Raw genomic sequence first — 21637 nt, forward strand, 5'->3', positions numbered from 1 at the left:
GCAGACTAATTTGCCAAAAAATATGAGAAAGCCTTTCCATCCAGGCCGGTGCTGCCATCTCTGCTTGCTGTCAGGCTCCTGGCATCTCTCTCCAAAGCAGCTGGACCTTAATTTGTTGGCAGGAAGGCACTAGAACGTGACCTCTCTCGTGTGGTATCACATTAGACCTTGCCTAAGCTGTTCTGTATATGCTGGCTAGTATCTTCGCAGTCATTTGGTTCTGCAAGCGCTTCTTCACTCTTCACAAGCATGAAAAAATTCCCCGTGATGTGCACATCCACTTTCTGTACTATACCGCATCTAAGCATGTCTGAGCTATTGCATCCTAGTTTGGTGTGGTACCAGAGACCTACATGTTGCTTTGTGCTTTTAATTGAACATAAGAGACTCTGGGAGGGCAGCAGACAATTTATGTCCTCTTTCTGTCAGTGCAGACTGTAAACATTGCTGTTGTGTATCTGAAGGGTTTTTCCACGGGTACAGTTCAGTCCCACAAAGTCAACAGGGATTTGTTGTGAGCAAATGAAACACAATGGGGGAAGAGTTTGGCAAGGACTGATCATTGACAGGTGGATCTGGGGCAACCTAGGCAACATCACCAAGAAAAATCATTATATTGTCCCAGGAACACAAACTAACCACTTATTTAAAAACAGAGCTCCCAGCCCAGATTCAGCTCCCACAATAACTCCATCTAGCGCCTTGCCTTTCTGCTGTGGCCTTCAAGCAGGACAGCACGTTTCAGAACAATTCAATGTGTTGAAACCCATTAGCAAAACCCCCAGACACACAGACCTGTGACAAAGCCCTAGAGGTAACCCAAAACAGTTACTCAAACTCTAGTAAGCAATACCCAGCTAATTTATGATCCAACTAACATCTTAAAAGCAGTGTTTTATACAACCTGCACTTGGTTAAAACCACCCAGTGAAAGGAGGAGAAAGTCTGTCCTGCCTCATTGCCTAATGCAACCCAAACTGAAGTCAAGCGAGAACCAGGACTGCGCAAGTATTCAGCCACAATTTATTGCAGTACCCAGTGCGCTTGGTGTTAAAGGCCATGCCATTTCAGTGCTTAATCAATATATCAATATAGCTGGTAAATGGCCAGGAGAGTTCGTATTTATCTTGTTACTCCGAGACCGCTCACAAAGCTGAGTTCACAAGCCCGTAAAGGAGCCTGCATTACCCCAATGGCTGGGAAGGAATTCTGCGTTGGCTTCCCATAGGCTCAGCCACTGAGAGAACAGGAAAAGATAGTAACAGGGTAAGTAAAAGTAAACTGAGATAAAGCCAAAAGTAAGGCCTACAAATCTAGCAGAGCAATCTCAGCTAATAAATACGACCTACCAAGCAGATGGGATGAACAGCCTATTGCCTGACAGAGGCAAACTGATAAACTCTTGGTATAAAAATACCATGATGTTTTCACAGGCAAAAGCCATTTATTTTGACATCTGTTTTGCCTACATGAAAGTGTGGTGGAATTTGCAGCACCAATACATTAATCTAGACATCTCTGTTTCAAGAGCCAGTGATGATTTGAATTGCCAGTGTGAGCCATTTAGTCCCCACTGCATTCAGAGCCAGGAATCCAAAGACAGTTTGCCTGTTGTTGAAGTTTAGCCAAGAAGACAGTTTGTCTGGGGTGGTAGCTGTAAACCTAGAGAGGTGATGTGAACAGGAAGGATATCTTCTGATGAGACAGATTAGAACAGTTGACAGGAAGAAAGAAAATATAAATGTTGATGGGGAAAAGAAAAAGAGAAAGTAAATTAAAAAAGAAAGAAGAAAAAAGAAAAATATGAAGGAAAAAAAAAAGAAAAATAAAAAGAAAATTAAAAAGAAAAAAGATGACCGGTACCACATAGGAATTCACTGCAGGACCCATAAAAGGTGGAATGCTATAAGGAGAATTAAAATGTGGTTACAAGCTGGGTAGACTCAGGGTGTATTTTTCCAAAAGCCCTTGTGTTTCTTATCACTTGTGCATGTGAAGAGTAATGGCAGGACACCACCAACCTCTCTATTCCCAGAGGCCACCAAGAGCCAAACTGAACTGTACAAACCATCAATAAGTGTTCACACATGTTAAATGGCTCCACAGACCTGTTGCAAAATAGCCACCATGACTTCATGGAGCACAGAGCACAGGTAACAGTTTAGGAGCTGTTGCAGCGTATTCTTCTGGCAAAGAAGGTAGCACATCGGAGACAGACTGGACCTCTACCGAAACAGCTTCTGTCCAAACCATATTAACTACTGGAACAACGCAGCAATTTATATCTGCACCAGGGCTTTTTGCCAGTGTAGCTCTTCTAGTCAGATGCCACCAAGAAATGGGCCTGCAAATCTTCACAGCAGCCCAAGCCTGGAGTAAATTCACTGTGACTTCTAAGTTTTTAAAACACTGTAGACCTGAGCTGATCTTTGTAAGCAGGCCCCAGCTCAGTTTGCCTGTGCTCAGGGCTAGCCAGCATGAGAGGCAGAGCTGGATAACTATGTCAGTACTGACGTATGGCAAATGTCTCTTCATATTGATCAGCTGCATTAGATCACCTGCACCTCCATGCATCCCATGGCCACGTAGCTGTCCTATGAGCATCCCACTTTGGAGGTGCTCTGCAGACTCCATACAAATTCAACCAAGGACTGACAGCACCACTAATGTTCACATGCAGTCCTAAACACCACCTTGGCCAGCTGGGCACTGCATGGCTAATGCAGCGCAGCTGGAAAATTGCCTTCAGCTGAAGGGCACATCTTCCCACAGCTGGTTGTTGAGCAGAGTAAAATCAGCAGAACAGGTCTGTCTCCTGCAGTCCTTGGCATAAGGGCAGATTGAAGGCTGGCCAAAGCTGCAACTGGAAAAAAACGCACACCTCCTGGCTGCCCCCAGTAAGCTGTGGCCCCCACTGCTTCTGAGAATGAAGCTAAGACAAGCAAGCATATTGTCTGCAGATTTAAGCAGTTCATACCTCTGCTGGGACATCTTGAAGCTCCCTCCACCAGAAAAGGTTGAAAACCAGAGCTCTGGGGAGGTTTAATTCAAATTATTTTATTCAAGTCAGGTTGAAGAAAGAGAACGAGGCATCTGGACTATCTTCTCTCTGCATTGGTACCCAAGTCCCCACGCTGGTACATCTTCCCTGGGCTGTTCCACCCATGGACACCCATTCTCAGCAGCTAGCCTCATTTTGAGTTCCCCTGGGAGCTGCACTGTGTACAAGCTGCCTGCTGAACTGAGGAGCGGGAGGAGGGCTCTTGGACCCTTGCCCATCTCCTCTTCCCCTGCACATCACAAGGCAGCCCCAGCAGCGGATGAGTGTGGCCCATCCTGCTCTCATCAGCAAGTCAAGTCCTCGCTGAGGCCTTTTACTTTCAGGATGTCTGTTTTGTTCTGTCTATATGCTAGCAAAATTACTGTGTCGCTTTACAAGCAAGTAAAGCTGCTGAATAATCAGTCTGTCCAGCCACACTGACAGAGTCTTCAGGTCTAAGAGATTTCAAACAGGACATTGCTGCCCAGTGCAGGAGATATTAACTTCTATAAAGTGGTAGGTGCTTTTCTCCTACAAAAGTCTTATCACGTTAAAAAAATCAGCAAGATTTTTAATGTTTTGAAGCCTCCTTTTTTGCCAAAAGTAACTGTTAGTCTTTCCCAGCCATCATTAATTGCAAGCTGTGATCAGCTGATGGGCACCAGTCTCAGCCCCTCCTCCACCCCAGGCATAGCTCTATGTTCATTGAGATGTTTGCCCTCATTCTTAAAAATAGTAATAGTCCACAGGCTGTGAGAATACCATTATTTTGAGCAACCTTCATGATGGATGTTTAAAGTCTTCCTGTTGACTAATGTGTGGAACTGGATTCCCCCCCTTTCTTTCCAGTTGAGTAGTAATGATTTAAGCAGATTAACTGGTTAACTAACATCATTCACACAGATCATATCCTTTATACAAAAGGATATAGGATATGACAGATTACAGAGATCAGCTAATAACAGGGCTCATCCAAAGGCAACAAGAAAACATTTTCATGAATGTCAATGGGCTCAAAATGAAGTTCAAAATGAATTCTACTAACAGAGTAAACGTGCTGAGTGTGATCAATAAACTAAGCCATCTTTCCTTCATTTGCAACAGGATATGTTCAACATCCCTGCAAATATTAGTGCTCTTCTTCCTCCCTGTCCTTTGAAGCATCCACCACAGAGCCCCACATATTAAGCAGTGTCACTTGACTTGTGATTGCATGACACAGGACAGGTTGCCCAAGAGGCAGCGCACCTCCACTGACACCCACCAAACATCAACCACTGCTGAATGCTTCAGCATTTCAGAGCCTAGAAGAAGTAAAATAATTTAAAAAACCTTCTCAATGATCCCTGACAAACCTACCCCAATGCTTATGGTGGGGAGGCAGGAATCCTGTGTTTTCAAGTCCTAGCACCTCATGGGGGTCAGCTGGTGGCTGCAGAGACAGAAGCAAACTTCTTCCAGCCTCTGCGTCCCTGATAGCAGCAGTGTGTGTAGCTCATTGCTCTTGGCTGTCTCTAGAGAAAGAAGAGCTTCGCATAAAGGATTTGCTTTTGTTGTGACTTTAGGTTGCCTTCAATTTGGGTTGGATAGATGTGCTTGGTTTAGGATGCACATTGTAAGACGTGCTAATGTGTCTAGCACAAGGGTCTATTGGCATTTTAGGATTAAAACACAAAAAAATGAGGCCACTGGCTTGTGCATAAACATCATCTCCTGTTTCTCTCTTCCAGTAACTGTGACTGTGGGAGGACAACAACACTTGCTGGGACTTTATGACACTGCAGGGCAGGTAAATTACCTCAAAACATGTGTAATTTTTCTTTCCTATGGTTTGTTTGTTTGTTACTACCGTATACTGGGGTTTGTTGTTCGTGCTGTTTATGTGGGTTTTTTTTTTTTACAAATATTAACAACCAGTTATGAGTTCTAATGGTTGAACTGCTGAACTCCTTTTTGTTTTCTACATAGACCTTGCTTTCTGTTTCAGCAATAAAACACACACAAATATGCTCATCCCTTCGACTAAATTTTGTCTAAGCAAAAGCCTGAAGCCTGATTAGGCTGTTCAGCCTCCCATATATCCACCTCCTACTGCAAATATGACGTTCAGTATAAAGTCACCGTTTTCTTACATTTACCACATGGTGGCATTGAAGATACAGCAAACTCCCATTTTCAAGATTAGAAAACTAATATAATACAGCACCAGCCTATTGGTCACCAGCTATTGACTTTTTAAATAGTAACCGAGCCAGATTGGAATCCATCCCAACATCCTTCTCCCAGGATAAGGGTGTCCATTACAGGAGAGTCGGCACCCAGTGCTTACTTATATATATATAATGCTTTTGCTGTTTCCACTGTCCATGATCTGATACAGTGTGCTTGCACTAAAAATATGCAGAAGAGCTCTGCTCTGTGGGCTGATTTCATGTGAAGAGGAGGAGAGGGCATTTCTTAACGCCTTGCTCTGCCAGTAGAAGGGCAGAAGAGGGTACAGAGAGCAACACACTTTCATGGTGAACTTCCTTCTCCTACCTCCAAATGCCAGTGACTGGCAGACTAAAGGACAGACCACAATCTACACAAAAACTTTACAGAAAATCACTTGCTGGAGAGGAGGGAGAAGGTCCCAGGTTCCGCCCAGCCTGGGAAGGTGGGAACCCACATCCACCAGCTGTTCTGGTCAGAGCTGGCACTGGATGCAGCAGGAAAGGAAAGCAAATTTGGGAGCCTGCTTCACTCTCTGGGACACAGCATCCCTGGATGCAGGGCTTTTCTTTCAGGAGCACTCTTAGCTACGCTTTTTTGGCCATGACTGACTGCTATGAAGTGCATAAACAATGCAGAAGGAGATCCTCCTGTCTGCAGAAGGCTGTTTATTACAGAATATACTTTGCAGCAGTATGCAGAGAGGTCAAAACCCACATCTGGACAGGCTGTCACTTCCAGAAAAACCTGCACTCAGCAAGACTAGGGACTTTTATGCTTTGGGCTTTTCTTTTATTCATTTTATTCCTATCACACATCTATAGGCAGCAATGGTCACTTCATAGCTAGCTTGGTGTCACTTACAGTCCACCCATCCTTTCTACTTACATGGTGCCAATGATCCAAAAACCAGTCCCAAAATACAGCCCAAGTCCTTGTCCATGTTCAATGCATGTTCTGCACTCACAAGTGCAGAGCTCGTCTGTCATGATCCAGCAGCACTGCAAGCCTTTGCAAACGAGACTGGAGTTATATTCAGCTATCAGCCAGATTTTACCCAGTGCCTTAATATTTCCACTTGTTTTCTAGGATAGATAGTTCCACCTGCCACCCATTTCCACAACAACACATGCTCTTATTTGTCCTTCTGAGCCAGAAGAAATGCTAATCTATCTCTTTGACAAATTTCACCCCTCCATCCATTCCTCCACAGTCATTTTGCTATCTCCTGCTTCAAACTAGCTAGAGCACCACCTGCTTCCAAGCACCATTTCTAACTCATCAGGCTCATTTCCCTTTCAGACCTTGGTCCAGAGGACGTGGCCATCTAGTCAAAACTCAGAGCATGAACCACTTCTTGATGACTATATTGTATCCCCATGGAGGCTGAAAGGATGATGCTTCCCACATGCTCAAGCTATAATGACAGATCCTCTGGGTTGTTTCATCCCTCCTTCTCCTTGTGTTGTGTGGCTTTCCAAAGGCATCAGTGTGAAGTCATAGCCAAAAATAGCCTTGACATTATGATGCTATAAAACATATGCTAATGAAATAACAATTGGAAAACGCACTCTTGCAGCAGGACCCTCTGTCAGCCTGAAGGGAAAGCTGGCAGAGACCCCAGATCTGGGGTATCTGGTTTTCTGCATCACTGGCACCAACAGTCCTAGGAGGAAAAAAACAGTGGTCTTTTTTGCCCAGGCTGGACTCAGGTGCGGAGTGCTTTAACAGGCTGAGATGGCAGGGACTGTTCATGAGATCAGCGTGGGTTCAAACACTGCAAGGCTGATGGCAGTGATAGAGTGGGGAGGGAGCAAGACCAGTCAATGTATCTCAGCCCCAGCAAGTCACAGGCAGGTAACTCAGCAAGGCCAAGTCTGGCGCTGGAATTTCCTTGCTGAACCAGTGGCCAGGCAGTGTAACTGGGAAGATTCGTGCTCCCTAAATAACGGGCAGCAAAATGCAGGCATAAGTTAGGGAAACAAATTAATGATCAGCTACAGCCCAAGCCTATGAAGACTCATGTCCCTTCCCAAATGCTGCTGTCACTAGCTGCAGCACCTCTCAATATGCCCCATACCCATGCAAATGTCCAGTCCCCTTTTTTACACTGTTTGCTTGATCTCAGCCACCTCTGAATGAGAAATGATCCTGACGCAAGGTTTTATAGCCTTCTCCCGGAGAGCAGGTACAAATAGAGACAGGTCCTTGCCTGATGTGGGCTGGAGGCTCCTGCCAGCCCACAGGCACATACAAGAACCCAAACCAACTCTCACCCATGACATTTGTGCATGTGCTTTAACACATCCACACAAGCTCCCCTGTGCCCTGATGGGAGACAAGGCCTCCACTACGTGATACGTGGCTGTCCCTCCTTACGGTTTATATAATGCTCTGTGCTGCTAACACAAAACAGGAACACTTCTCCTGAAAAAGGATTTTCTAGGGGCTCTGAAGGAACAAGCAAATTAAAATGAAGTGCACACTCCTGTAGCTGTCACCGCCAGGCAGAGTGCTTGTGGCTTTCAGTTTGTAATTTTAATGGTACAGTAAGTTCCAGCCCCTCTAAATATGCACGACTGAAATATTGAAACTGGTTATATTTAGCCAATTTCTTTCCAAAAATCCTAAATCAAGACTCCTCGAGGGCTTGCTGCCACCACGTGGCTGTTTCAGGAGGCTGATTTGCAGCAATTAAAGAGAAAACACAGAAAAGGCCTGTGCCAAGCACTTAGTATCAGCCCAGTCTGACTGTGGCATAAACATGCTTAATATTCGATTTGATGTTCTGGGTTAAAGTTATGTCCCATAATCAGGCCAGGACTTCCTAACCCACAGCATCCACATAAAACTCGTCTGTCTCTATAATGCAGTTGTTGCATTGATCCCATTACCTTGGAATCCACTTTGCCTCTAGTAACTCATCTGCTGGGAGCTGGTGTCATCTCAAGAGTCCCGTATAAATCTCCTCCCACCGACTTTGTGTCTTCACGGCGTGTATCAACAATGTTCCCACAAATGGCTCTGAGGTTCCCTGAATATAGAGAATCCACTCTTTCTTGGGGGCTGATATGTCCAAACTCCTCTTGTCTTGTAGATCCTTCTTCAGATCAATACTTTCTATGACACTGGAAAGTCATAGGTCAGTTGACAAATACTCTGTCTTTATCCCAAATACTGTGGCTGTGGGGTTGGAGGTGGTAACTGGGAATTTACTCTTCCTGTTGGAGCAGGTTTGGGACAATGAATATTCAGTTAGACAAAACAAAAAATGTTCGCTGTGGTTTAGGACGTTTCTTTAAACTTCTTTTTAACGAGATAGAGGTAAATTTGGCCTCATACTACCTTCCAGAATAAATAATACAGATGGGTATTTTATAACATGTTGGAGCAGACATTTTTTACATAATCTATTAGTATTCTTCAGAAACTAGTGTCAGTTCAGAAGTAGCCTAGGTCATCTCATCATTGCATAGTCAGCAAATGAAAGACTTCAAAAACAAGATTTACCAGTCTCCACTCATGATTAAGCCCTCTCATTTGTTGACCCAACCAAAGCAACACAGAAGCAAGGCTGAATTAAGACACCATCTAATCCGGGCACACAGTGATATAGTCCTACATCAGTTTCTCCTGCAGGACAGACAGCAGCTTGCATTTCTCCTACCCCTAATGGGTGTTTTCCCTACCTCAAATAAGTGTTCTCAAGTCTGAGCAACAGTACCTGGATAGCCTTTAATTCTTTTTCTTTAAGTTATTATTCCAGTATCTGCAAAGCAAAACTGCACCAGTTGAGTTTTCATGCAGTTATAACCAAAACTGGCCACCCTGCAGATATTTGAGGCTTACCCATAATGCAGAAACTATAAACCAAAGACCTAGGTCTCAGTCAGGCTTGACAGCAACATGTATTATTCTTTCCCACACTCCAATTTTATGTTCCTTTCCCCTTTTTTAATTCTGGACCTCCAAAGCAGTCTTCAGAACAGGTGTATCCCCTCTAAAAACTTCTGTTCCATTGCACTGATATTTTCTAACAGGTTTCATTGAAAAGTGCCCACCAGACACAGCTACATATGTTCTCACTATCAGAAAGAGCCAGTCTATCCTTTTCACACCACTTGCAAAACCTCTGCTTTCTCACAACATCTCAAACCTGAAAACAGACCTAAATTCTTCCTTGAAACTCAGCTATCAAAGCCAGCTCACGACATAACACAGCTGCACTTTGAGCTGTTTGAAAATTCACCCTCTTCACAACTAGCCCATAGAGAAAAAATCTCTCCTTCCCAGTCCAGGGCCTGTGGAAACACTAAATCACTCTCAGCGATTTACCCAGCTGCTGCAGGCTGGATTTGACCTGCTTCGGGCTTTCAAGATGAGCGTCTTCTGCTGACTGACACATTGCTGCATACCCTACATGATTGCAATGGCATCAAATATCACGGAGACCCATATTTGTTGTATATGGTCGTGTCCATAATGCCTACTGGGGAACAGAAAGCCCACAATATTGACAGAAAAGCCCCTAGAGATGTGTGTCCTTAGTGGCCACAGTCAAATAATACTTCCCAGGATGTTATCACATTGACGGAGGGCTGAGGCTGGTACACGCAGCCTCAATATCAGTTGCTATTACACCACTAGTGACAGCTACTGTTTAGCATTACCCTCTACACCATCATCACCATGGATAATACACACACAAACAGAATATGTTAGCTCTTTTGGGGGAAGACGCTGACAAAACAGCACCCCTGGCCCATGAGGGGTGATTTCCCCCTCAGCAGCTCCCCGGAGGTTATAAGTGGGCATGAGCGTGGAGGGACGGTGTTGAGCAGTTCATCAAGAGCCAATGCTATGCCCCCATCTGCAGTTATCCCCTGCCCCATAACACACTTGCTGTTTTCCCGCTGGCAGGAGGACTACAACCAGCTAAGACCCCTGTCCTATCCCAACACGGATGTGTTCTTGATCTGCTTCTCGGTGGTGAACCCTGCCTCATACCACAACGTCCAGGAGGAGTGGGTGCCCGAGCTGAAAGTCTGCATGCCCAACGTGCCTTATGTCCTCATAGGAACACAGGTAATGCTTCTCCAGGCCACTGCCAGCCATCACGGAGGTCTTCAGAGCAAGGGGGCTCTTAGTCCACCCCAAGGGTGGCTGGAGGCTGAGCTCTGTGGAAAGGTTCCTATTTAACTTCATATGTGAAATGCATCCAGACTTTCCTGTTAGAGGAAAACTCAGGGACTGGGAATGGAAACCAACATGCAGATGTCCCATCATTCTAGTCATGACTGGCAAAACTCATCCCATCTTTTTATTCAAATGTATATTAATGCGGCATCGAGGCATAAATACTTATTAGGGAGAAAAGATTTCTGACAGGCCTTTAAACAGGAAAAAAAAACACATCAAACTCTGTTGTTAGAAGCAGAAGCTAAACTTCAAACTAAATTGAAAGAATGGGAATAATTAACCAAATTACTTACTTAGAGACATGGGAAGGAAATAGCCTCCCTCATGCTTTACATCAACATTGCAATTAGTGACTCACCATCCTGCTTGTGTTATAGTGAATGTTAGATTAAACGATCAAACCACTTTATTTTGGCCTTAAAATCTATGAATCTATCAATCAAATATAAATGCATTAAACATGGGTTTACTTCCAAGACACAGGGTGGCTAGAGACTGTGAGAAGTAGGGATGCGAGTCTGGAAAATGTCCGAACACTGGACAGTAACCTGAGCCAAGTTAGAGAAACATCAAATTCTGCTCAAAACTAAAATCTTCATGCCATAGGAAAGTCCAATCATCCAAACACCAGCTTTGTTTTCCACATTGGAATAACCTAACCCACCCACTTAAAAATAAAAGTATTATCCTTTGGACCACATACTCAAAAATAGATGGGTTTGAAATGCCAGAATACTTCACTTTGATGTTTTCCATGGAAATAAAGGGGTTTGTTTCAAGTCAGTCAGACTGAGTTGCATCTGTCTGGCCTGTCAGGGTGATTTTTGGGTGACGCAGTGCAGAGTTGCAGCAGCCTTCCCTTCCAGTGTGGCTCAGGCTTCCAGTGACATTTTCCAAGATGCGTTGTGAAAGGCACCGTGAACCATATCTTTACTGTACCATAGCTGTCTGAGCTGTAGCCCAATAACCTGCCAATGAGAACTAATTCATGTTAAACAGAAAGAAAAAAAAAAAGAAAAAAAGACAGAAAAAATAAAGGAAAATTCATGTGCAATTCATTTCTGGAGTATCATCTGAGGTGAGCAGGACAGATGCCCTTATGCAAGGACATGACTGTGGGTTTGTACAGCTATTAATATCTGTTTATATCTGTTTCAAGAATTACAATAAGGCAGTTCTGAGCACAGGGTTTATGTATTTTCTACTAGATCGATCTCCGGGATGATCCCAAAACTTTGGCTCGGCTGCTTTACATGAAGGAGAAACCACTCACCTACGAGCATGGCGTGAAGCTAGCAAAGGAGGTAATAGCTTTTTCTGAGGTCTCACGAAATTGATTGATCATAGCTTTCCCCTGGGTTTGTTTCATTCAAGATGTGAACTCCTCTGGGGAGCATTGGTTGGTCCTAGCCAGAGATTAAAGCCTCTGGCTGGAGCCAGACAGATGTTGTGGCTCCTGAGCCTGCTCTTTTGCTGCAGTACCCAACTGAGCTCTAAGGAAAAGCAGGAAGGTGCATGGGACAGCAGATGGCAAATGGGCAGAACAGATTTTACTGCCTACTTTACCTAAGTCAAGCGTTTCTTGTTCAGGCTTCTGCCAGAATGGCACATGGCAAACCTTTCTTTGCAGTCACCTTCTGCAAATGTCCCTATTCCTTACAAAAGCATAGACAACCTGATTCTCACTTATCCATTCCACTTCAAGCAGCAGAGCAAGAGCTCCCAAGTTTCTGTGTTATCGCACATTTCTCCCAGGAAGGTAGGGGCACAAAAGCCCTCCCCAAGCCATGAAATGCAGGCATCTGGACTCCAGCCATTTCCACCTCATATGCTGCAGGTGCTGTTACAAGTCCTGGTCCTCAAAGGCCAGCAAAAGCATCCATTAGCAAAATAAGCTGAATAAGAAACAAGGTTGCTGAATAAGCCGAGGCTGCTTTCCCAGGCCACTGTGTGTGTTTGTGTCATGCCAGCACCCCCAGGGGACTCCCATCTCAAGCTGATGCTTCCCAGTTCCCACAAACCAGCTGGAAGCCCTCCCCCTGGTAGCAGCTCCCTGGCATTGCAGGAGGCAGGGCTCAGGGGTGACAGGTCAGGGGAAAAGACTCAAATGGGGCTCAGCTAATGACCCAGAATCTCCTTGAAACCCCTGCAGCTGCACAGGCCAAGTCTGGGTCCAACACTGGAACATAGGTGCAGGCCCCCTCTCTGTCTGGAGGGTCATGCAGGAAATTCCTGCTCCCCATTAACCCCCTGTGGTGAGATACTGGTGTTGATGTTTGTCCCCGCTCCCTCACTCAGGATGATCACCTGAACTTGTCCCTTATTCTCATAGGCAGCCAGATATAACATAGAGCAAAGACCTAACCCCCCTTTTAAAGATCTGGACTTCCCTCTGTGGCAGGGACACCTATGCATGTAGAATGATGCTGGAACAGGGTCTCTTTGTCTCTCCCAGCAGTAGGTACTCACGTTTTCTCTCTCCTCTTTCAGATCGGAGCACAGTGTTATCTGGAGTGCTCAGCCCTGACACAGAAAGGCCTTAAGACTGTCTTCGATGAAGCAATCCTGACTATTTTCCACCCAAAGAAGAAGAAGAAGCGTTGTGCAAAGTGCCACAGCTGCTGCACCCTTGTGTGAAGTCACTTGGAAAGAAAAACGAGATGAGTTCAATGAAATCAAGCAGGTTAGAAAGGCAATGAAGGTCACATGCAACTGAAATGGGGAACATGACCAGAAAGGGGTCCTTCTTACCCAAATATAGGAGCCCTCTGTTCTGTGAAACCTCCAAGCTGTATCACACTAGGCCAACCCATGTCTATGTGCTTTCCTAACCCTCCAGAGTTGTATGCAGCCTGTTCCCACTACTGCAGACTGCACTGAGCCAGCAGAAACCAGGATGCCTGCTCCTGCTTGACTCCTCACCTTAGGACTAAGGTGAAGGTGCTGTGTGGAAAAACAAAGAACTGAAGGTGGTAAAAGAAACAAGAGAAACTCCATTTGTGGCCTTAAGCAAGAATTGATGAAAATTAGGAATTTGCAATACTTAGGAATTGAACCTGAATTGACTGAAAGCACATGGAGATCTGTAGAAATCTAATATGCAAGAGATACGCTATAGGTAGGATGTACTTTTAAATTACTTTTCTTTTATAAGACTCGCTAGTTCAGGACATACTTTCATTTGTTCAAACCACATGGAAGCAAAGGTGGAGTGATTCCAGTTTGTTTTCACTTAATGTTGAAACTTCACAGCGTCAGGTTGTTGCTGCACCCAAGCTATCAAAATGGATCAACATTTACCTCCAGACTTAAGGAATGTTCTTACAACAAAAAAATGCAAATAACTGTATTTTTACAGGAGAATGTTCAGGCTGAGCCATGTTTCCATAAGCCGGGAAAGGAAGAACAGAGTTGTAGCATTAATGTACTTAAACAAAGAAATTCTGCCACCAAAGAATATTGCCCTAAACATGAAATATCAGTGTGGAACAATTTCCCTTCCAAACTGAGAACATGAACAAGACACGTTGCCATGGCAACTGAAAATTTACTTCATAGATCAGCTGGGTTTCTACATCTCACCCAGCAGATAAAAACAGCAAAAACCAAAAAGCCAAAGGTGAGACTCACTTCAAGTGCTTCAAGGTGATCCAATTGCCTTAAGATTTTTTTTTTTTATGGAGTATCTCATGTAAAAAACCTCATCCAAGCGGAGTTGTAAACACGTTGCTTTAGGGTAGTCTCCCTCCTCCCATTCATTACTTCTTTCTTTGCTCCCATTTTTTTCATCTTTATTACCGTGAGTGCTGTTTAAGCTGCAGCATGGCTGCAGCCCACAGGAGTGAACTTTCACACAAGTCACAGGCAACGGGCTGCAGCTGACAGCACAGAGATGGGAAGTCCAGACCTTAAGGGAAGAGAAGGTGCCTGTTAACTCTCTTTGCTGTTGAAGAAAGCATACCATCTCACTAAAGCCTCTCCAGGGAGCCTGTACTTTAGCCCATCACAGCAACACAGATGCTCAGAGGTGAACTCAAAGGGCTTCTTGCATCTGCTGCTGGGTACCCCGCAATGCCATGAGACCATCCTCCTACGGATTTCGTTCCCCAAGCAGAAAATCACAGTGCCAGCAAATATAGATTTCAAGATGACCTCTGATGTAACTCCTTGCGAAAGCAGTGTCTGTAGTCGGTGTTTCCAGAAGTGCTAGGAGTAAGCGAGTAACAGCAGTGCACCCTCCCAGCCCAGGGGCACACGCCCTGTGCCCCCTGCACCCCACTCCAGGGGACTGCCAGCCCACTCCTCTTCAGAAGCACAGTACCATGGCTGAGTACAGACATGCAACCAGAAAGTCTCTCGTAATTAGAGGTGAAATATAAACCCAGTGTTACTCAGAGGAATTAGCAGCTTCAGCAGGACCACAGGAACTGCACCCTTGGTGCAGAGAAGGGAACAAGCATGATGCAGTGCCCAGTCCTGCAGTCAATGAGACTTACGGATCCAAGCTCCTCCTTCAGCACACATTCAATTTACCACAGACACCTATAGAAACCAGCTCTGACACCCCAAAAGGTTTACCGGTAGAAATCAACAGTTCTCTCTGACAAAAGGGACCAAATTCGAGGCAAACTCCTTGCTGCTGTCACCCAGCTGGCTTCCACTCACCATCTCTCCCGCTGCACACAAGCATGGATGAAAACAAAGTTGTGCTAAATCGAAGACAGACAAAAGAAAGATTTCCTCACTGCTGGCATTCTTTGTGCGTATTTTATATTTGGTTTTATTATGTCCCAGCCACTTGCTTCAAATGGACGGACTAATGAAGCACAGCTCAGAGCGAGGACAGTGCTGAAGCCCGGTGAAGGAGCTCATGTCATGCAGCAGAGGCTGCGTTGCCATCCCCAGGCAGAGCAGTGAGTATTTGCACAGCTGGGACACTGGCAATCAGCTGAACTGTAATGTGTGAAGAGATATTAGAGGAGTATGAGGAAAACTAGGAGTGGAATTAAGTAAATATTTAGGTAATGTTTCTTGGCTTACAACATGACTCGAAGTCCACTGAAACAAACAAACAAACAAAAGGTTAAGAAGATTTCAGAGGAAATTAGAACTTCGCTGTGCTGCCATTTACTTCAGTGGAAATAAAATAGGATGAGGATGATTACTTTGTTTTAGCCCATGTAGGTTGCTGTGGAGCACTAGCCGATACACAAGTGCCTGGTTAAAGTAAGTGAAGTCTTTTTTAGCTGAAGAGCAATGCAAACACTCAGGTTGGAGCTGCCAGATATTCTTGGAGCTTCAGAAAATACAGAGGAAATAGAAATCCAGACTGACAGCTGAGCTTATCATAAAATAATGAGCACACTGGAAAAATGCAATACAGCGTTCCTGGCATGCATCAGAGAAAGCCACAAATAATCAGACGATATTTTTGCGTGCCACCGAGTGTCAGGGGTGTCTATTAATACTAGTAGGATGGCATAGAGTTGGTATATAAAACAAAAAAATCAAATAGGAAGTTGTAGCATTAACGTAACTGCAGGGGTTTGAGGAAAATAACCAAAAAACATACGGTGATGTAGAAGTTAAATGCTACTGTCCTAATGTATTAAACTGCAGCACCCTGCACAAATCATTGCACAGCAGTGAAAGCAGCCAGAAAAGTATTAATATGCATTCAAAATAATGTTAAGAGTAGCCAGGGTTTTATTTGTACTTACAAAACCAAGCACATCAATTTTGTGAGGCAGTAAAATTTCAAGTTTTTTAAGCTGATTGTAACCAAAATTTGACATCTGGGATCTGAGAGGGAGGGAGGATGGTCACAATCCACTGAGAAATGGCCTCTGCACTCCATTGGTTTTTAATTTTTCTTCCAACAAAAATAAATGTTTTTAAAATAGCCATGGTTAATGCAGGTCCCATCAACATTATTCCTGTGTTAGGTTACGTACACACACTTCTCCATGCAATGTGGCACCTACTCAAGCATCTGCCCTGTTACGCTATTATTTTGGGGACGCAGGAATAGCAGGTGCCAATAGGCTCCTGAAACAGATTGTGGGCAGATATAAGGAGACTCATTGACTATCTGGCAAGTCATACCTAATACCTTTTCTAAAAGCTGGCAGATGGTGTGTGAACAGGCAGCAAAGCTTATTTTCAGAAATATCAAAACACCAGACACAGTGCAAGCACAGGCATAAGGCAACAGATATAAACTTCGAGTTATTTTCAGGCACCATTAGTAACAAGAAAAGAAAATCAATCGGGGATTGCCAGGTGAAAGGAGATGGGTTTTGTCACTGTAAGATGAGCTAGAAATCAGACCCAATTTCACCTTCAAAGAAACACGGTTAGGAGAATTGTAAAGGCTATAAACCGTCCCAGGAACCTATTTGACAGTGTCCTCTTAATGCAACTGATATCGAAGCTTTTCCTGACAGAACTGCCTTTACTAATAGTCTGCTATCATTTCAAAAGCACTCACAAGAAATCTGCTAGATCCTGTAAAACCCATCTCATCTGGCCTCTTCTGAAACCTTAATGTTCTACCAGGAGTTGTTAACCTGAAGTTGTAGTTTCAGAGATCCCAAAAGGGTTTCATGCAAAGTCCTGCAAGGAGACATTAGAGATATTAGGTAAAAGAGAGGTATCTCAAGACATTAAATAGTCATTAGCATATTAAAACGACTCACAGATGCCTCCACCCTTCAGAGCACTGCTAAAACACCAGGCCAGTGGAAATAGGGCAGTCCTGTCCTACATCACCACTTCCAGCACGAGCTGAAGGAGACTTCCACAGTTTGTCCTGTGCCTCCCAGAGTACAGAAAAGTTGGGGTGAATGCAGAAACAAGGCTCTAACCACACTCAGGTCCATCCAGGATGATTTGTTCAACTGGGTATAAGTCCCATGTACTTATATCCTCCAGGAACGGTAGGGAGCAGTTCTCAAGATGAGCTCCCCCTCGTTGTCCTATGTGCCAAATGCCCCTAGACCTTCTCTCTCTGCCCTGTAAATATCTGTTACAGTAATATGTAGCTTATGAACAACCAGCTACAAGCTCTTGCCTCGCATTGCCTTGAAGTAGGCATGATGGGAATCTTTCCCTCGACTTCTACATGTGCTGATCCTGATGCAAACCTTCTTCTTGCTGGTGGGAACTGCAGAATTCACTCCAAGTCCAGGATGACAATCAAAACAGTCCTTTCAGCAGCTGTCATTGATATTTCTCACTTTTTTTTCTCTTTCAAAGCACTGCTTCAGTTCAAAATAAACACAGAATCAACCGTAGCACTGCATCTTAATATGCAAAAAAGTTATTCCAAACACTTCTATTAAAGGGCTGGATTTTGGTAGTCTCCCTCATACTGAAGAATATCTTACTTCACAAGGAATTGTCTCCAACTTTTTTATGTTTCATTCAATCCCAATGACACCACTCATGCAAATGAGGGAGGCTGCATATGGCCACTGGTGACCTGCCCTTGTAGTTAACATATAACAAAATATTTTCTAGCTGCTCTAGTGTTGGTGGCCTATGTACCCCAAAGAGCAGCGATTTCCCACTGCTCACACACTGTACAAATCACCTGGTGTTCTGTCATGCTCAATACCATAATCTGTCTGGTATTTGCCGTCTCTAAGGAAGCGTGGTAGAGAAGAACGAAGAAATGAGTTGGGAAAGGAGAGAAGCTTTGGGCATGCTGCTACACAAACCAAGCAGAACTCCCCCAGAAACAACACTACAACACAACTGTAGGCAAGTGGCTAAAACCTCACCCCAAGCGTTGGAAAATCACTCTAGCAAACAGAGAGCAACAGGGAACATGTTTCACTATTAGTGACTATTTGTTGACAAGGATGCATGAGCTTCTCTTCCCATGGACAGCAAGCTGCCAAGATATCATCCAAGATGTTTACCCAAGACTCCAGAAAACAAACTTGAGAAGCCTTTACAGGAGCTTGGAAAAGGTTGCAGAAGTTCTTGCAAACAATTTCTATTGCTGCCTCCCCTCATCACACTCAACCTCATACACAGCAAGTGATACAGTGGCAAATTACGCCAATGATGTGTCTAGCAGATGTATTTTCACCATGTAGGCTGCCATGTCCTTACAAAAATGTCCCTCTAATTCAGACATGAGAAATGCCTGTTTGCTTACATAGCTTGCTTACAGTCCATGACCTTTTCTGTAGCTTTTTTTCCCAAGTGGCAAAGTAAATACTTCTTGATTCACCATACTGAAACTGCATCTGGATTAAAAATAAATTGCAATGGCATAAATCTGCTTCAAGCCAGGCTTGTTTAAAAGCACCTTTGTCTTCTCCAGCAAAGCAATCAACATATGCTCATGTTGGCCCAGGGACTATTTGTTCAATAAACAGGTAGAATGCAGGAATCTGGTTGCACATGCCTTTCTCCCTGTATTTTCCCTTTCCCTGAAGAGGATTTGTAATGTGTTTTATCCTACATTAAAAAAAAAAAAAAAAAAAAAAAAAAAGGCAAATCTGGAAATAACAGAACATTTTCTTGGTTCACAACTCTATAGGACTGGAGGAGCATCTGCTGTGACAGGAGGTGAGCATGGAGCGACCTACGTCAGATAACTTCTAGACACATTTGTGCTCTATGTAAAAATGAAGACAATTCTCTACTATAAATGTTTATTTTCCTCTTAGTGAATAAATACCTTCTGAAAGCAGGAAAAAACCTCCTACTGATTTCAGTAGTGACTTGTGATCTCAGCTGTCTTCACCTATCAAAACAAAACACGAATAGAAATATTATTGCATTGAAAAGTTAGGACAAAAACACTGATTAGAAGTAATGAATGCAACAGAATTGCATCTACACTTCTGCTTTGGGGAAGAGCTGCAAAATCAGGGCCCAGAATCACAATTATTCAGTTTGATCCTAAAAGTAAAATTTCATTATATGATGTTAAGGGGACACTCATAACTAGGATAAAAAATAAAAATCTTCAAATTCTCTTTTCTTTGTTTCGGTTAAGGTTTTCAGAAACATGTGAACACAAACCTGTTTTTCCTGGGCAGTTCCAGTAACCCCATCAAAGCAACAAGAAGAGTCAGAAGCTCATTGTAAGAGGAAAATGAGCTTACAAACCCTTATATCACAGACCAACAAGCAAAAATCATATCAATTGCTCTCATTTGTGGTGAAAAATAACTTTGAAAAATATGTTATCAAAAGTAACTTTGAGCATGATTCCCATCCCCTTCTAGAATGTGCAGACCATAATGCAGTGTTTAGCTACTTCTTCTAACTACAATTTTAGGGTGGGATTTTCAAAGATGCTGTATGTTGGCTTCAGTTCAATTCTCATGGAGACAATGGAAAATTTCAATGGGGTCCCCACATGACTAATGTGGAAAGCATTTGAGAGTCTTTACGTTTCCGCCTTTTTTGCCCTTTATTGTGGCTGATCAAACTTTGAACATACAGATACACTGAGCCAGGTCCAAGAATTTTTTATACCTTTTGGCTGCTGGTTGTGGACTCCCAAAAAAGTTAGGCATCTGGAGGCTTTGCTGATCTAATCTTTAGATTGAGCTTTGGAGACTGGATTTATAACTCCTTGTTTCAACCACTACTAAGGCTGGAGATGAAAATGATTAAATTAACAGTGTAATATTCAAGAAAAACGGGTATCCTTGCTGAGTTTGACACTGCACTCATTGCTGTCACTTAATATCATCTCATCCCATTCAGGATGCCAGATTTCATTTTGCATTAGGTTTTGCCAAAGATCGGTTTGAGCTCTTGCTGATATCAACTCTGGTGAATTTTGACTTTGATCAGAGGCTAATGAATTCAGAGTAAACAGTTGTCACCAGCCTATAGTTTCCAGATCTTCCAACACAACAGTTATTTGTACTGATAACATGTAGAAATTTTTGTCTGATGTCTGTCAAGCTAGTTTGGGTGTAAGCCATATCCATAGTATGACTGTCATATCGTTTCTTCCAACACTTTTCCCCAAAACAGGCAGCTGCTCTAACTGCATTACTGAACTGCCTTGTCAGTATGGAGTAAATGAGCCCAAACTTTCCCCAAACTTGTAAATATTAATTAATTAATAAGCAATAACATAAAGCTATGTGAGAGGGGAAAGACACTGGCAAATTCTCCTTCACTTGTGAGAAGAAGTGATCTAAGGTGGTAAGCCCAGGTTGCCAGGTGGGAAATGCCACAGAGCAAGGCGCAGCATGGTGTCCATGCTGCCCCAGCAAGTATGGCAAGAGCCTGCTGAAAGGCCTCGGAGGTGCCTCGGTAGAGTCACTCCTGGATACCTGGGGCTCAGCAGCACCTTGAGACTGGGAGGGCTTCAAAGGCAGCTGCAGAGAGGAGCACGGAGATGGACCAGAACTGTTCTCGAGTGCAAGGATAACTGAATCCAGTTTAACCTGTTATGATGTTGATGCACCTTTCAAATACAAGCATTTCACTGCAAAGAAATTCTCTGCTCCCTTGACAACACAAAGACAAGAAAAATTCTTTCTTTTTCTGTGCTACTTCAGCAGTACTTAAAACTAATAGTGCAACAAGTTATTCTATTTGATGCAGATGTAATGACCTCAGCACAAACCAGGTCCTAACACATCATCCGTCTGTTCTTGGCAAGTTAAGAAAAAGAGTCCTTTATTTGATGTGAGCAGCTGAGTTTTTCTCACTTAAAAGTTGCTGTGTGCAATATATGGGTCTGGTAAAACCAAAGGATGAGTACTAAAACCTTATGTCTGACTTGTGAGGGTTTTAGGTTTTTTTTTTTTCCAAAGATTAACCAAATCTTCAGAATGTATGTCAAAGCAATAAAGTTTCAAACCAAGGAAATTCAGTTTTCCAGCAATTATGTTTTGCATAGTTTAAAAATAATGTAAACAATATTAGTTTCCTATTTACACCACATGATTCTGTACTCTTTTGCTTATCCTCTTTTAAACATGTAATTATTGTATATTGTAACTGCACATTAATATCATCTATTGTACATAGTTTATTTTAACAAAATAAATGTATTACTGAGTATTTTGACAGCATCATTTTGAGAAGGTGTGATGCTGTGTTTATATTCCCAAATGCTAATCACATATACCTCGCAGGACATTTCAGGAAAAACACATGTTAACATATTGGGCTGCTTTTGGATGGTCCTGGAACTGC

General features: G+C 43.4%; 1 protein-coding gene across 1 annotated transcript in view; it reads left to right on the plus strand.

Annotated features, from left to right (window-relative positions):
- RHOJ (ras homolog family member J) overlaps window positions 1–13087 on the plus strand; it is a 53831-nt gene extending 40744 nt beyond the window's left edge. The window contains exons 2-5 of the mRNA XM_086463434.1: window positions 4771–4829; window positions 10172–10336; window positions 11659–11754; window positions 12941–13087. Of these exons, the coding sequence (XP_086319560.1) occupies window positions 4771–4829; window positions 10172–10336; window positions 11659–11754; window positions 12941–13087 (467 nt within the window). The remainder of the gene's footprint in view (window positions 1–4770; window positions 4830–10171; window positions 10337–11658; window positions 11755–12940) is intronic.
- Window positions 13088–21637: the final 8550 nt, after the last annotated feature.

This window comes from Leptosomus discolor, chromosome 3, assembly GCF_034619465.1.
Source record: "Leptosomus discolor isolate bLepDis1 chromosome 3, bLepDis1.hap2, whole genome shotgun sequence".
In the NCBI taxonomy this organism is placed as follows: domain Eukaryota; kingdom Metazoa; phylum Chordata; class Aves; order Leptosomiformes; family Leptosomidae; genus Leptosomus; species Leptosomus discolor.